Here is a 16,512-nt window from a genome sequence, read left to right on the forward strand (position 1 = left end):
CAGTAGGAGGTGTCTCTCCAACCAGTAGCAGGTGTCTCTCCAACCAGTAGGAGGTGTCTCTCCAACCAGTAGCAGGTGTCTCTCCAACCAGTAGGAGGTGTCTCTCCAACCAGTAGGAGGTGTCCCTCCAACCAGTAGGAGGTGTCTCTCCAACCAGTAGGAGGTGTCTCTCTAACCAGTAGGAGGTGTCTCTCCAGCCAGTAGGAGGTGTCTCTCCAACCAGTAGGAGGTGTCTCTCCAACCAGTAGCAGGTGTCTCTCCAACCAGTAGCAGGTGTCTCTCCAACCAGTAGGAGGTGTCTCTCCAACCAGTAGCAGGTGTCTCTCCAACCAGTAGGAGGTGTCTCTCCAACCAGTAGGAGGTGTCCCTCCAACCAGTAGGAGGTGTCTCTCCAACCAGTAGGAGGTGTCTCTCCAACCAGTAGGAGGTGTCTCTCCAGCCAGTAGGAGGTGTCTCTCCAGCCAGTAGGAGGTGTCTCTCCTACCAGTAGGAGGTGTCTCTCCAACCAGTAGGAGGTGTCTCTCCAACCAGTAGCAGGTGTCTCTCCAACCAGTAGGAGGTGTCTCTCCAACCAGTAGCAGGTGTCTCTCCAACCAGTAGGAGGTGTCTCTCCAACCAGTAGGAGGTGTCCCTCCAACCAGTAGGAGGTGTCTCTCCAACCAGTAGGAGGTGTCTCTCCAACCAGTAGGAGGTGTCTCTCCAGCCAGTAGGAGGTGTCTCTCCAGCCAGTAGGAGGTGTCTCTCCTACCAGTAGGAGGTGTCTCTCCAACCAGTAGGAGGTTTCTCTCCAACCAGTAGGAGGTGTCTCTCCAACCAGTAGCAGGTGTCTCTCCAACCAGTAGGAGGTGTCTCTCCAACCAGTAGCAGGTGTCTCTCCAACCAGTAGGAGGTGTCCTACTGCTTGGTGTTGCATCAGCATGAAGGGAGGATTAAACCAAACGATGGGAAACGTCCAGGTCCAGACCCTGCAGGTCCAGAATCATCAGGCCTTGATTAAAAATGGACAAGAATCATAAAAACACAGCAATGCGTGTCGGCTGAGCCTTCCTCCGGCTGTGTTTTTAATAAAAACTGACCACTTTTAATGGCTGGACCTGGATTTTTTCCCATCTTTTGGATTTAACTCTTCTCCCTTATTTCTCTTTTTCATTCCCAGTGAAACTCCAGATGAATACATGGACAAAAAAGTTATTTTTCAAACAATCTTCCTTTGATGCGAATCTTTCTGTCCAACATTTCTCAGGTCGGGCATTCAGGCGTTTAAATCTCTACTTGCTGGAGCTTTCAGGCTCAACAAGCTTCTGAAATGTTTCTGAGCAGAAACAAGAAGAGCAAAAACATTTTCAGACAAACCAAAGATTCTGGATGAAAGAATGAAATGAAGTCGCGTTTTGTTGCTTTTTGGAGGAACTGGAGCGTCTCGTCGTGAAGGGAAACCTCGTCTTCTCGTGTCAAACCGTCCGCTCCACTGGCCCCACATCTCCAGTCTGCAGTGTTTTCTGTGGAAATGAAGAGAAGTGGAATCATGTTTTTCTGTATCCAGACTCAGGAAAGCTTCATGCGGGACTAAAAATGTCTCAGATGCAGAGCTTTAAATCTAAAGCCTTAAAAAGTCTTAAAAACGCCCAGATTTTCATTCAGTCTTCAGCCGTTCAGGTCCGACGCAGGAAAAAGCGAAGAAAAGCATTTTCTTTTATATATTTATTTGGACCTTTAACAAAATGCGACTAAAAGCCAGAATATTTAGCATTTACCACCATGCAGTTTGTCAGAACTATGGTCCAGGTATGTATGAGGAGGCAGGAGACACGTATCACACTGTGTTCAACAGGATTCTCAGCTATTTTTCCATAAAATGATGCAAAACATCTTGAAAACTTTCTGTCTCAAATATGAAATGTTTAGCTTCACTACAGAAACTGGACTAAATTAGATAGAATTTATTTTTACTGACAGATGTTTCGGTTTGTTAAACTCGTGACAACAGAGTTTTTTACCGTCCTGAGTTCCTCAACGTTCCGTTGGCCTGATAAATACAGCAAAACGGCGTGATCACAAAGGGGTCATGATGCGTTTAAGTTGGGGATTCTGAGCGCTCCACGTGACATCAGCAGGACGTTGCAGCTCCCGTTGCGCCGACTGGGAAAATACAAGCGGCTGAAAAAGTCTTACAAACCAAGAAAATGAGAAACCTGCTGGAAAAACGCGTAAACAACGGGAACGCCACGACGTTTAACGAACAAGCCGCCGCATCAACGTGATCAAGGCCAAAAGACGCTGCTGTGTACGTGACAAGCTAACGGACACAAATACGTCATAAAGGGTTTTAATGACTCAACAACAGACAAGCGGGAGCAGCATCTTAAAATCTGGGATCTCTGGTTTCAGTTTCCAGCCGAAAGATCGTGTCGTCATTTCCGACAGAAATTTCTGGTAATTCTGCGTTTGGAGGACGAGCAGAACGCTACTGGTGATTAAACTACAAACCACACCTGCTGGCAACAAACCGAGCAGTTGGAGGAGTTTCTGGGATGGACTGAATGTTTCTGGCAATTCGCCGTGTTGGTCCGACATTCCATTCGCTAGAACCCGGTGGCGGCTCGGTCTGGTCCGGCTCACCTGTCTGGCCGCCTCCATCAGGGCTGCTGCCTCCGCCTGGCCCGTCTGCTGCACCATCTTGTAGAAAGCGCCATCTTTGTTCTGCAGGAGGGTGAAGGGTCGGTCTAATTCCTGGACGACGCCGCCGTCCAGCACCTAAAAGGAAGATGTTTAGTCGCAGACTACGACAAGGTGAAGCATCAGTTAGAAGGGCGACTCACCAGTATGCGGTCGCTGTCTACGACGGTGTTGAGGCGATGAGCGATGGTGAGCACGGTGCATTCCCTGAACTTGTCCCGGATGGTTTTCTGGATTCCGTCCTGAAGCAAAAAAACAGGTTTAAAAAAAAGCCGCCGAGCTCCGTGTGACTCCCGTGTAGCGGTTCCGTCTCTGGGGTACCTGGGGTCTACGTTGGCCGTGGCCTCGTCGATGATGAGGATGCGGTTCTTCCTCAGGATGGCTCTGGCCAGACACACCAGCTGCCTCTGACCCACGCTGAAGTTGGACCCGGACTCGGCCAGAACCGTCTCCAGCTTTCCAGGCAGCTCCTCCACCACCGCCTTCAGCTGCACCTGGATCCAACATGGAGGACAGTTCAGCCAAACCAGGAACCAGTGGCTGCTGGGATCGCTCGATTCGTTTTGAAACTTCTCTTTCTTTCAGCAAGAAGTACAGAAAAAAAATCCAGAGTTTAAAAAAAACGCAAAACATTCGTCCCACATTTTACACGCCAACTCAAGAACCAATCAGATTTCTCTAATTTGCCGTCCAATCCCGGTTTGACGTGGTGAAGCCTGACGAGCTGCCAACGGTAACACTCCGCTATAAATAGGGGTGGGAAAATTCAATTGAAAAATCAGAAATCTGGATATTTTTCAAATAAATAAAATTAATGCACTATAAAATTTTTGTCATTTATTGATCTTTTTACTTGTCTTCTTGGGCATTATAGCAGCAGAATGCTGTTCTGGCTACTTTGTTGTTTTTTCACATTAAAATAAAGAAAAATGACGAGAAAAAAGTTTTATACATTTTTTTTTTAATCTACAAAAATCAGCAACATTGGAGAATTGTGAGAATCGCAATTTAAATCGAATTGGCACCCAAAAAAAATCACAATTGAATCGGGACAGAAGCATATATATATATATATATATATATATATATATATATCGTTGTCTTCTTCTCTGGTTTGTTCCTGTCTCTGGTTGCATGTCAGCTATACAACTCAACGCTGCCCCCGTGTGGTTTCCGCTGGTATTGCTCTGTTTTCTGCATTACGACGTAACCAGACAGGTGAAACTACTCGTCTGCCTGCGTCTTCATCTCCTGCACCTGTTCTGCAGGACACTAACCTCTTCCAGAACTCTCCACAGGTCTTCGTCGGTATGCTGGTTGAAAGGGTCCAGGTTCTTCCTCAATGAGTCTGTGAACAGCACCGGGTCCTGCAGAGAAGTTGGTTTACCCAGCAGTTATTACGGAGATATCTCAGCTTCCTTCTGTGGGTAAAAACAGTCCAGCACGTTTAAAACTTGCTCACTGGAGGAAAAATGTGCATCTGGCCTTAACCTGACCTGAAATGATCCTGCATTCCCTTCAGGGTTCGACAGGAACATATCGTGCTGAGCCTCTGTAAGTCATTCAGGCGCCTCGAGCACACCTGTATGATGTTCATGGTCTGTCTGACTGCAGCACACTTACATTCATTCCGCGACAGATTGATGGTCTAAGCCTCCCACACATACCAGGCAGCTCGCTGTCATGATCATCTCTGCTGCAGGAACATATTTACAGCATATTTACAGAATTTTAATTTTACTGCTGCAGGAGGAACATTTGCCAAACCTAGAGGACTTCGTCTTCATTGGAAATGGACTGATGTGCATGAAAAACTGCTGACTCTTGACTTCTGCTACAAAAAGGCCATGCAGGTTATTCAGGTTGGCATAAACTACACTGACTATATGGTTGAATTAATACAAAAATAATTTATGTACTGTTTTTTTTTTATGTGTGTGACAAATCTTCATATAGAATGTTGTAACGCCTCACGCGGTTTCAGATTGTAAAGTGTATCCGACTGCAGAAAATCCAGCCAACATGGAGGCAACGTAGCGTTTAAATCCACTCCTCTGATCCCTTCAAGCCCGACCAGAGATATATGAGAAAGATTTTTTTCAATTCTTAAAATTTCAAGTCTTTTTTTGACACAAAAATATTAAGTTAACATTTTTTGCTCAATATTTATTACAGTTTGATGCATCAGAATTTTGCATATGATGTCCACCAGGGGGCAGAAGACTGGTAACATATTAGATAGAACAAGAAATTAAATGTAATAAATGCAGGATTTAAGGGTTAAAGGGTTAAAAATGTATAAAAATGCTGTAAATGTAAATAATGATTTGCTTCTAAATTAATTTTATAACGATTAGATGACTGTGACTTGTATAGCAGACGCGCAACCAGAGGAAAGAACAAACCAGAGAAGAAGAAGAGGAACAGGGAAGAAGATGCCAAATAAAAAGCACCTGAAGAAGAGAACAGCCAAAACTTTGTGGTTTTCTTCTTCTGGTGTTTTCAGACGGTTGGAGACAACTTTATAGCGCTGCGTTACCGCTAGCAACCGGTGTGAAAATGTGGAACTGAACCCAGCACTGCCCACTAGTGGAAGAACTGACTTAACCACGACAAAGTAAAAGACACGCTGAGGACAGCGAACTGAAACCGATGTCCTCATTAACGTAAGTAAGAAACGGACCGTTAACTTACAGCTAGGTCTCCGCCGCACGTTGTCCAAGTTCCAGCTGAACCTCTGATTGGTGGTCGAACTTATTACACGCTCCATCTTTTATGTTTCGTTGCACAGTGGAGATCCGGAACGGCACTGGAATATTTTTGGTTCTGCAGTCCGACCCAGACCAGGAGAACCTTTTTAAGTCATCTCAAAGAATCGGAACGGGATTGTTCACGCTGCTCACATCCTGACAGCACAAGTTGTAAATATCATAAAATTATCCAATTTATTTACATTCTAGTTATTTCTTATGGTTTACTGGGATTATCGTCGTTTCTATGACAACTGAGATTATGATGGTTCTGTTTGTGGATATAATTACTAAAACTGAGTTACTATCTTTCTTTACTTGCATTTCATTCAGCTTTACTGACATCTGAACAGCCTACTTGGGGAATGATGGACATCTTCTGGCGAAGGTCACGGAGGCCGATGTCAGAGGTCAGAACGCCGTCGATGTAGATCTCCCCGCGAGGTTCTGCCAGGCGGAACAGAGCCGAGATCAGGGAGCTTTTCCCGGCACCAGTTCTTCCAACGATACTGACCTGCTCCAGAGCAGAGACAACAGATCCATCATCATCGCCCATCAGGCCGCGCCTCTGCTGGCGAGAAAGGGTCACCTTCTCGCCGGGTTGGAACGTGGCGCTGATGTCTTTGAGGACCAGCGGGCCGTCTGCGCTGTAGGAGAAGCTGACCCGGTCAAAGGTCACCGTTCCTTGGCTCGGCCAATCAGAGGGAGGACGCTGATGAGTTTCCAAAGGTGCTTCGCTTCCAAGTTCCGAATACTCCACCACCCTCTCCACCGAGGTCATCTGACAACACGAGAGGATAAAAAGCAATAAAGCGCTTCCTGTCAACAATCGCTGCCTCTGCAGGACACACACACACACACACACACACACCTGTACAAGTTTAATGTCAGGAATACCATCACACCACGGCTTAATGGGAAAAAAAAGTCTTAACTTTACATCTGTTTTTTAAACTGTGTCAAATGTGAGATTTGACTTTATAGGAGTCAGACTGTTTTTTTATGCTGTACAATGTTTCACCTTTTAATGTATATTTGAGTTGGATCCCGGGAAGAAGGGGATCTAAATTAATTAATAAACAAGTAATTAAATCTGCTCTTACCATGTTCTCCATCTCAGCGCTTTGTCTCACCGTCCACTGGAAATTTCCCACCAGGGTCATAGCGTAGGTCAGCACCAGGCCCACCTGTCCAGCCTCCAGACCTGCTCATAAACGACAGGTAAAATAATGTGAATATTGAGCTGAATGCAACATATTTGTAAATAAAGAATCTGATCGAGTTCAGATTACGCAACAGACACTGTCTAAGGTTTCCAGCATTGCACCAGCTTCACTATATTACCCACAATGCATTGTGCTTTCTCCACATAAACTGGCATCGATGTAGTCCTGCTCTGAAATGGAAGCGAACGTTAAAGATAAGAGCTGCAGATGCAACATCCACGTCACCTGCTTCATGAGCTTCACCTGCTTCGTGAGCTTCACATGCTTCATGAGCTTCACCTGCTTCATGAGCTTCACATGCTTCATGAGCTTCACATGCTTCATGAGCTTCACCTGCTTCATGAGCTTCACATGCTTCATGAGCTTCACATGCTTCATGAGCTTCACATGCTTCATGAGCTTCACATGCTTCATGAGCTTCACATGCTTCATGAGCTTGACCTGCTTCATGAGCTTCACATGCTTCGTGAGCTTCACATGCTTCATGAGCTTGACCTGCTTCATGAGCTTGACCTGCTTCATGAGCTTCACATGCTTCGTGAGCTTCACATGCTTCGTGAGCTTTACATGCTTCATGAGCTTGACCTGCTTCGTGAGCTTCACCTGCTTCGTGAGCTTCACATGCTTCGTGAGCTTCACATGCTTCGTGAGCTTTACATGCTTCGTGAGCTTTACATGCTTCGTGAGCTTCACATGCTTCGTGAGCTTCACATGCTTCATGAGCTTGACCTGCTTCATGAGCTTCACATGCTTCGTGAGCTTCACATGCTTCGTGAGCTTCACATGCTTCATGAGCTTCACATGCTTCATGAGCTTGACCTGCTTCATGAGCTTCACATGCTTCGTGAGCTTCACATGCTTCATGAGCTTGACCTGCTTCATGAGCTTGACCTGCTTCATGAGCTTCACATGCTTCGTGAGCTTCACATGCTTCGTGAGCTTCACATGCTTCATGAGCTTGACCTGCTTCGTGAGCTTCACATGCTTCGTGAGCTTCACATGCTTCGTGAGCTTTACATGCTTCGTGAGCTTTACATGCTTCGTGAGCTTCACATGCTTCATGAGCTTGACCTGCTTCATGAGCTTCACATGCTTCGTGAGCTTCACATGCTTCGTGAGCTTCACATGCTTCATGAGCTTCACATGCTTCATGAGCTTCACATGCTTCGTGAGCTGTACATGCTTCGTGAGCTTCACATGCTTCATGAGCTTGACCTGCTTCATGAGCTTCACATGCTTCATGAGCTTCACATGCTTCATGAGCTTCACATGCTTCATGAGCTTGACCTGCTTCATGAGCTTCACATGCTTCGTGAGCTTCACATGCTTCATGAGCTTGACCTGCTTCATGAGCTTCACATGCTTCATGAGCTTCACATGCTTCATGAGCTTCACATGCTTCATGAGCTTCACATGCTTCGTGAGCTTCACATGCTTCGTGAGCTTCACATGCTTCGTGAGCTTCACCTGCTTCGTGAGCTTCACATGCTTCATGAGCTTCACCTGCTTCGTGAGCTTCACATGCTTCGTGAGCTTTACATGCTTCGTGAGCTTCACATGCTTCATGAGCTTCACCTGCTTCGTGAGCTTCACATGCTTCGTGAGCTTCACCTGCTTCATGAGCTTCACATGCTTCGTGAGCTTCACATGCTTCATGAGCTTGACCTGCTTCATGAGCTTCACCTGCTTCATGAGCTTCACCTGCTTCATGAGCTTCACCTGCTTCGTGAGCTTCACATGCTTCATGAGCTTCACATGCTTCATGAGCTTCACATGCTTCGTGAGCTTCACATGCTTCGTGAGCTTCACCTGCTTCGTGAACTTCACATGCTTCGTGAGCTGTACATGCTTCGTGAGCTTCACATGCTTCATGAGCTTCACCTGCTTCGTGAGCTTCACATGCTTCGTGAGCTTCACATGCTTCGTGAGCTTGACATGCTTCGTGAGCTTCACATGCTTCGTGAGCTTCACCTGCTTCGTGAGCTTCACATGCTTCGTGAGCTTTACATGCTTCGCGAGCTTCACATGCTTCGTGAGCTTCACATGCTTCGTGAGCTTTACATGCTTTGCGAGCTTCACCTGCTTCGTGAGCTTCACCTGCTTCGTGAGCTTCACATGCTTCGTGAGCTTTACATGCTTTGCGAGCTTCACCTGCTTCGTGAGCTTCACCTGCTTCGTGAGCTTCACATGCTTCATGAGCTTTACATGCTTCGCGAGCTTCACATGCTTCGTGAGCTTCACATGCTTCATGAGCTTGACCTGCTTCATGAGCTTCACCTGCTTCATGAGCTTCACATGCTTCGTGAGCTTCACATGCTTCATGAGCTTCACATGCTTCATGAGCTTGACCTGCTTCATGAGCTTCACATGCTTCATGAGCTTCACCTGCTTCGCGAGCTTCACATGCTTCATGAGCTTGACCTGCTTCATGAGCTTCACCTGCTTCGCGAGCTTCACATGCTTCATGAGCTTGACCTGCTTCATGAGCTTCACATGCTTCATGAGCTTCACCTGCTTCGCGAGCTTCACATGCTTCAGGAGCTTCACCTGCTTCATGAGCTTCACATGCTTCGTGAGCTTCACCTGCTTCATGAGCTTGACCTGCTTCATGAGCTTCACATGCTTCATGAGCTTCACATGCTTCGCGAGCTTCACATGCTTCATGAGCTTCACATGCTTCAGGAGCTTCACCTGCTTCATGAGCTTCACATGCTTCGTGAGCTTCACATGCTTCATGAGCTTGACCTGCTTCATGAGCTTCACATGCTTCATGAGCTTCACATGCTTCGCGAGCTTCACATGCTTCATGAGCTTCACATGCTTCGTGAGCTTCACATGCTTCGTGAGCTTCACCTGCTTCGCGAGCTTCACATGCTTCATGAGCTTCACATGCTTCGTGAGCTTTACATGCTTCGCGAGCTTCACATGCTTCGTGAGCTTCACATGGTTTCCACTCCTGCTCTCGGCGAAGGCAGACGCTTCTATCTGCGCTCCTGTTTCCTCTCTCTCCTCCCACTCTGGCCTGCGACTTTGTCCTGTCTGACTCTGAGCCTCTTTTTACATCTCTTTACTTCCACTCAAACTACATCATGGATCGGCTGGTCTCTCAACGCAATTGATTAAATTTTCTCAACCCAAAGATCGGGCAGAGGACATGTCCTGAGGGGACGTTTCTGTCTGGATACATTCAGGACTCATGGGCCAGATGGAGACCGATGTGTCTGGCGGTTCTGTCCTCTGAGGACGTGGAGGATGTTTACATCTTTGGATTATTGGTGATCGGGATTCTGCTGCTTGGCGCTGGTGGAGTTCTGATCTACCTGAAGACCCGTGAGATTCTGGCAACAACTGGCAGGCTGCCTGAATTCTGCAATGGTATGTGCCGAGCTAGCAGTGCACAGACTCTTGCGTTGACCGGACTCGACCGTAAGCAGGATGCCAGTCTGGCTCATACTGGTCATCTGGCCGCGGTCTCGGAGCTGGTCTGCAAAATCGATAATAACATGGAGAAAATGTCTGCTAGGATTGGTGGAAATTGACCCCCCCATTCGGCTGTCTGGAGCTGCCTGTCTGAGACCTGCTATGGACTCAAGGCCGAGGGCAAATTGTTTTCCTCACCTGGAACCCAAACAACAATCATACCTGGATTCGGCTTCCCAGCAGCCTTGGGCCGGTGCAACCCCCCCCCCTGAGAACGGAAGAAGACATGTTCATAGACGCTCTGTTCCCCTCCTCATCTACCCCCAGTCCTCTCCCACATGACTCACCGCCTTCCTGGACTTTGTGTGCCTTGTTTAGTCTGTGCTTCAGTGTATGAGGTTTTTTTCTATGTATTTTCGGACCGCTTCTTCCTGGCGCGGCCCGGAGTTACATGACCTTTTTTGCCCTCGACCCCCTATGATCCTAATGTATCTCTGTTCTTATCTATTGTAAGGCAGCGCTGGTATAATAGCTGCATGGCCTGAAGCTCTCAAATCAAATCAAAGATACTTTATTCAAGCTTGGTTCTGTATTGCTCTTTTGTCATGAATGTTACATGTCTGTATGTCTGACCTTGGACAAGCTGGCTTGAAATCTGAATTTCCCCTCGGGGATGAATAAAGTATCTTTGATTTGATTTGAGAGCTTCAAATGCTTCATGAGGTTCAGACTCTTCCTGAGCTTCACATTCTTCACATGCTTCATGAGTTTCACATGCTTCGTGATCTTCACCTCCTATGTGAGCTTCACATGCTTCACATAATTCATGTGCTTCACATTCCTCATTAACAGTTCATACACTCAACGAGAAAAAGCAAGTTCAAACATTCAAACAATTATAAAATGGAATAGCAATATTATTTAACTACGACAAAATATAATTATTAAAGTTTTTTGGCATTATGACATTAATACAATCATTGTTTTTATGTTAATAAAATATTACTATGACGAAAACTTTTTTTACTATTCTTGCTATAATAAAAAAAGACTAACTTAGTTATCATCCCACTGAAGCCCTTTATTTTAGTGCAGATTGACTTCCATAAAAAGTTTTTCTTCAAAAAGACATGATAACTAAACATAAACACAGATGAAAATAGGTCTTTATGCATCAACAAATTTTTGTTTTGCTTGTCTTTATTAAACTGATTGACTTGAGGGGTTTGAAATGACCAAGTCCCTAAAAATGTTATTGCAGAAGTAGGAATTTCTGCTTTTTGTGCTGTACGACTGATGGAGTCTTCTTGACCACATGGAGCTACTCACCATCTTTAAACACGATGCAGCCAAAAGCTGCGAAGGCAACAAATACGGAACAGATGGTGTCGAGGCGAAGGGCAAACCAGCGAGAGGTCATCAGGAACAGAAACCATGCCTCTGAAACAAGACAAACGTTCCTGAGATAAATACTGACCCAAAATCAGCCGGTTAGGTTCGATGTTAACCGTTAAAAGAAAGCAGCGAACCTGAATGCAGGTCCTGGTGGGCATCAAAGGCTTTCCTAAACCTCTCCTCGGCTCTGAAGGCTCGGATCGTCCACAGACCCTGAAGAGACGAGGACAGGTGGGAGAAGACGGGACTCCGAGCTGCAGCGAAGGAAAAAATAATGAGAAAAATACAACAATCAGGGTGTTTGAATCCGTTTCAATCAACCAGAATCCGCCGTCTTACTGATCGCCTCGAGGCGTTTGACATCGCGCGACGTATGGAGGTAGTAGCGTCTCAAGTAAAGAAAGAACAGCAGCAGGGGGACGACAGGAATGAGGATGAGAGGGATGACGGACGCCGCCACCGCCACAACGCCGGCGTTCTGTAAAAATAACTGAGAAAGACGCGACACATTGAGTGTCGTTAGCTTCCACAGGATCTTCTTCCCACAGCGAAATCCTACCTGGTAGAAGTCCACGAAGGTCATGGGCAGCATGGAGTCCATCTGTCCGATGTCTCTGGAGAACCTGTTGAGGATCCTTCCTGCAACAAAACGTCTTTCCTTACCAGCTGGATCAACTTTTCCTTTAACTCAGAACTTAGGAAAAGGTGACTGTTGCTCACCGATAGGATGGACGTCGAAGAAGCGAACATGCGTGCGAAGGACAGCGTCGAACATGCGATTGTGGAGAGTCTGAGCTGATTTCACCAAGCCGTGAAATATGACTAAACTGCGGACATAACCGAAGACCACGGCTGCTGCTGTCAGACCTGCAGGTGGAAGCGTAAATAACCTCACTTTGGATCGAACCAACAGACTTCATAGAGGTCTGGAGTTTAACCATGAGGCGAGAAGCAGAAAGTTTACCTGAGTAAATGCCGAGGTAAAAGGGGAGATTAAACTCTCCATCACCGCGAGTTACATTAACTCCATTTCTGAAGCCAATGACAGCAGCTGTGCTGTTGGAAAACTCTTCTCGAGCCCTGATCGGGAACAAAAACACACCAAACAGACGTCATTAATCACCCAATCTGACAGAATCAACCACTCATTAAATTGCTTATCATTTCTGACAATGATATTGTGTTAAAACGAAAGAACCAGAAATAATTCTGTCTCCTCTTTACTCCCACTTTTATCTAAAACAGCCAACAAACTCGTAGATGAGCTCAGCTCCACATGTACAGACGTCAGTGTTTCCCCTGCCACTATTACAGCGGTTACCCCCAATGGCAACTCTCGCCTAGCCTAGGAGTTCAAGTTCCTGTTCTCACCACCGCCTCTCTGGATCCTGTCATCAATACTCAGATGCCAGAAAACAGACAAAGAACTGGATGTTGTGGAGTCTTTTGCTCCTCCAAGAATGAAGACGGTCTCAAGTAATTGCTCAACAGAGGTGTATCATCCAGGTGCTATAAAGAAAAAGGCCTGCCATGTTTTTGGATCTACCGGTGCATTAAGAACAGGTGTTTTCACTACCAGGATCGTCTACCTGCAGTGAAGCTCATTAGCTGGTTTAGTGACTTTTACTTCATGGCATCTCGATTGTACACCTCTGCATACATGTCAAGTTCATCTTCATCTTTATCTTCTGCTGCTTATCCGGGGTCGGGTCGCAGGGGCAGCAGCCTAAGCAGGGAAGCCCAGACTTCCCTCTCCCCAGCCACATTTGCCAACTCTGCGGGAGGATCCCGAGGCGTTCCCAGGCCAGCCGAGAGATATAATCCCTCCAGCGTGTCCTGGGTCTTCCCCGGGGTCTCCTCCCAGAGGGACGTGCCTGGAACACCTCACCAGGGAGATCCAGGAGGCATCCTGACCAGATGCCCGAGCCACCTCAACTGGTTCCTCTCGATGCGGAGGAGCAGCGGCTCTACTCTGATCTCCTCCCGGATGACCGAGCTCCTCACCCTATCTCTAAGGGAGAGCCCGGCCGCCCTGCGGAGGAAACCCATTTCAGCCGCCTGTATACAAGATCTCGTTCTTTTGGTCACGACCCACAGCTCATGACCATAGGTGAGGGTAGGAACGTAGATCGACTGGTAAATGGAGAGCTTCGCCTTCTGACTCAGCTCCTTCTTCACCACGACAGACCGGCGCAGAGTCTGCATTACTGCAGACGCCGCACCGATCCGTCTGTCGATCTTGCGCTCCATCCTTCCCTCACTCATGAACAAGACCCCGAGATATTTAAACTCCTCCACTTGAGGCAGGACCTGACTCCCGACCCGGAGAGGGCAATCCACCCTATTCCGGCTGAGGACCATGGTCTCAGATTTGGAGGTGCTGATTCTCATCCCAGCCACTTCACACTCGGCTCTCAAGTGAGAGCTGGAGATCAAGACCACATGAAGCCAACAGGACCACGTCATCCGCAAAAAGCAGGGACCCAATCCTGAGGCCACCAAGTCGGATCCCCTCAACACCTCGGCTGCGCCTAGAAATTCTGTCCATATAAGTTATGAACAGAATCGGTGATAAAGGGCAGCCTTGGCGGAGTCCAACCCTCACTGGAAACGAATCCGACTTACTACCGGCAATGTGGACCAAGCTCTGACACCTGTCGTACAGGGACCGAACAGCTCGTACAAGGGGGTCCGGTACCCCATACTCCCGGAGTACCCCCCACAGGAGCCCCCGGGGGACACGGTCGAATGCCTTCTCCAGGTCCACAAAACACATGTAGACTGGTTGGGCAAACTCCCATGCCCCCTCCAGGACCCCAGAGAGGGTATAGAGCTGGTCCACTGTTCCGCGACCAGGACGAAAACCACACTGCTCCTCCTCAATCCGGGATTCGACAATCCGGCGGACCCTCCTCTCCAGGACCCCTGAATAGACCTTACCAGGGAGGCTGAAGAGTGTGATTCCCCTGTAATTGGAACACACTCTCCGGTCCCCCTTCTTAAAAAGGGGGACCCCCAGTCTGCCAATCCAGCGGTACTGCCCCCGATGTCCACGCGATGCTGCACAGGCGTGTCAGCCAGGACAGCCCCACAGCATCCAGAACCTTAAGGAACTCCGGGCGGATCTCATCCACCCCCGGGGCCTTGCCGCCAAGGAGCTTTTTGACCACCTCAGCGACTTCAGCCCCAGAGATAGGAGAGTCCACCCCTGAGTCCATCAGCTCTGCTTCCTCATGGGAAGACGTGTTGGTAGGATTGAGGAGGTCTTCGAAGTATTCCTTCCACCAACCCACTACATCCTGAGTTAAGGTCAGTAGCTCCCCATCTCCACTGTACACAGTATTGACGGAGCACTGCTTCCCCCTCCTGAGCCGCCGGATAGTGGACCAGAATCTCCTCGAAGCCGTCCGGAAGTCTTTCTCCATGGCCTCGCCGAACTCCTCCCATGCCCGAGTTTTTGCCTCGGCAACAGCCGAAGCCGCATGCCGCTTAGCCTGTCGGTACCCATCAGCTGCCTCCAGAGTCCCACAGCCCAAGAAGGCCCGATAGGACTCCTTCTTCAGCTTGACGGCATCCCTCACTGCTGGTGTCCACCAACGAGTCCTGGGATTACCGCCACGACAGGCACCAACGACCTTACAGCCACAGCTCCGGCCGGCCGCCTCAGCAATAGAGGCACGGAACACAGCCCATTCGGACTCAATGTCCCCCGCCTCACTCAGGACATGGTTGAAGCTCGCTGAAGGTGGGAGTTGAAGCTCGCTCTGACAGGGGACTCAGCCAGACGTTCCCAGCAGACCCTCACAACACGTTTGGGCCTGCCAGATCTGACCGGCTTCCTCCCCCACCATCTGAGCCAACTCACCACCAGGTGGTGATCAGTTGACAGGTCCGCCCCCCTCTTCACCCGAGTGTCCAAGGCATGTGGCCGCAGGTCCGACGATACGACTACAAAATCGATCATCGAACTGCGGCCCAGGGAATCCTGATGCCAGGTGTACATATGGACACTCTTATGTTGGAACATGGTGTTCGTTATGGACAATCCATGACGAGCACAGAAGTCCAATAACAAAACACCATTTGGGTTCAGAGGGGGGGGACACCATGCCTCCCAATCACCATGCCTCCCAATGGGGGCTGATGAGAATGCCCACATCTGCCCGACCGGGCCCCATGGGTAAAGGCCCGGCCACCAGACGCTCGCTCTCGTACCCCACCTCCAGGCCTGGCTCCAGAGGGGGGTCCCGGTAACACGCGTCCGGGCAAGGGAACATTTATGCCCAGGTTGGTCGTCATCATAGAGGTCGATGAGCCGTGCTTGGTCTGGTCCCTCCCCTAGACACCTGTTTGCCATGGGTGACCCTACCAGGGGCAAAAAGCCCCAGGCAACATAGCTGCTAGGATCTTCGGGACGCACAAACCCCTCCACCACGATAAGGTGACGGCTCAGGGAGGGGTGACGGCTCAGGGAGGGGAGAGAAAAGAAAACACTAGAAAATAAAAATATGGACAGTGGCAGGAAACAGGGAAAATATCGTAGTTTCTCAGCCAAAACGGGATATTTGATAACTATGCACCTCAATCACTGGACTGTTCTGCAGCTTCATGGCTGTCCGAGTTTTACTGAAAATGTCACCAAAAATCCATCCATAACGTTCTGAGTTATGTTCCTAACAGACAGACAAACCAACACGGCTGGAAACACGGCCTCCCGCTTGGTGGAGGTAACGACTATAAGGCCATAAAACCACAAATTCTAAAGATTAGAAAAAAAGCAGCTTTACGAATTCTTAACATCTGTTTCGATGACTTTCAGTCAGGATTTGGAGTGTTGACACTGCCCTCTTTGAGGTCGAAGATCTGTATGAACAAAACGTTGTGGAGTTCCCAAGGCTCCATGCTGGGCCCCTTATTGTTCAGCATCCACATGCTCGGATCAATGAGACAATAAGTTCTACGTCATCGTCTCATCTGGTGATATCAGACAGACGACTGATGATCAGCTTAACACGTAACCTTCTTGATGAAGATGTTTAAGATGT

The 16,512-nt window shown here is 48.2% G+C and overlaps 1 protein-coding gene across 1 annotated transcript in view; it reads right to left on the reverse strand.

The window, feature by feature from the left end:
• Positions 1 to 1,993: 1,993 nt before the first annotated feature.
• Positions 1,994 to 16,512, reverse strand: part of LOC306774166 (ATP-binding cassette sub-family C member 4-like) — a gene marked incomplete at its 3' end in the record, with an annotated part of 47,205 nt that continues 32,686 nt past the window's right edge. Inside the window, exons 17-29 of the mRNA XM_079264146.1 lie at positions 12,432 to 12,547; positions 12,188 to 12,334; positions 12,027 to 12,106; positions 11,807 to 11,957; positions 11,602 to 11,721; positions 11,402 to 11,512; positions 6,530 to 6,630; positions 6,016 to 6,207; positions 5,785 to 5,940; positions 3,954 to 4,043; positions 2,820 to 3,170; positions 2,620 to 2,754; positions 1,994 to 2,026 (exon numbers count right to left, since the gene is read on the reverse strand). Coding sequence (XP_079120272.1) covers positions 1,994 to 2,026; positions 2,620 to 2,754; positions 2,820 to 3,170; positions 3,954 to 4,043; positions 5,785 to 5,940; positions 6,016 to 6,207; positions 6,530 to 6,630; positions 11,402 to 11,512; positions 11,602 to 11,721; positions 11,807 to 11,957; positions 12,027 to 12,106; positions 12,188 to 12,334; positions 12,432 to 12,547 — 1,783 coding nt within the window. The remainder of the gene's footprint in view (positions 2,027 to 2,619; positions 2,755 to 2,819; positions 3,171 to 3,953; positions 4,044 to 5,784; positions 5,941 to 6,015; positions 6,208 to 6,529; positions 6,631 to 11,401; positions 11,513 to 11,601; positions 11,722 to 11,806; positions 11,958 to 12,026; positions 12,107 to 12,187; positions 12,335 to 12,431; positions 12,548 to 16,512) is intronic.

Source organism: Telmatherina bonti (genome assembly GCF_933228915.1).
Source record: "Telmatherina bonti genome assembly, chromosome: 24".
Taxonomy (NCBI): domain Eukaryota; kingdom Metazoa; phylum Chordata; class Actinopteri; order Atheriniformes; family Telmatherinidae; genus Telmatherina; species Telmatherina bonti.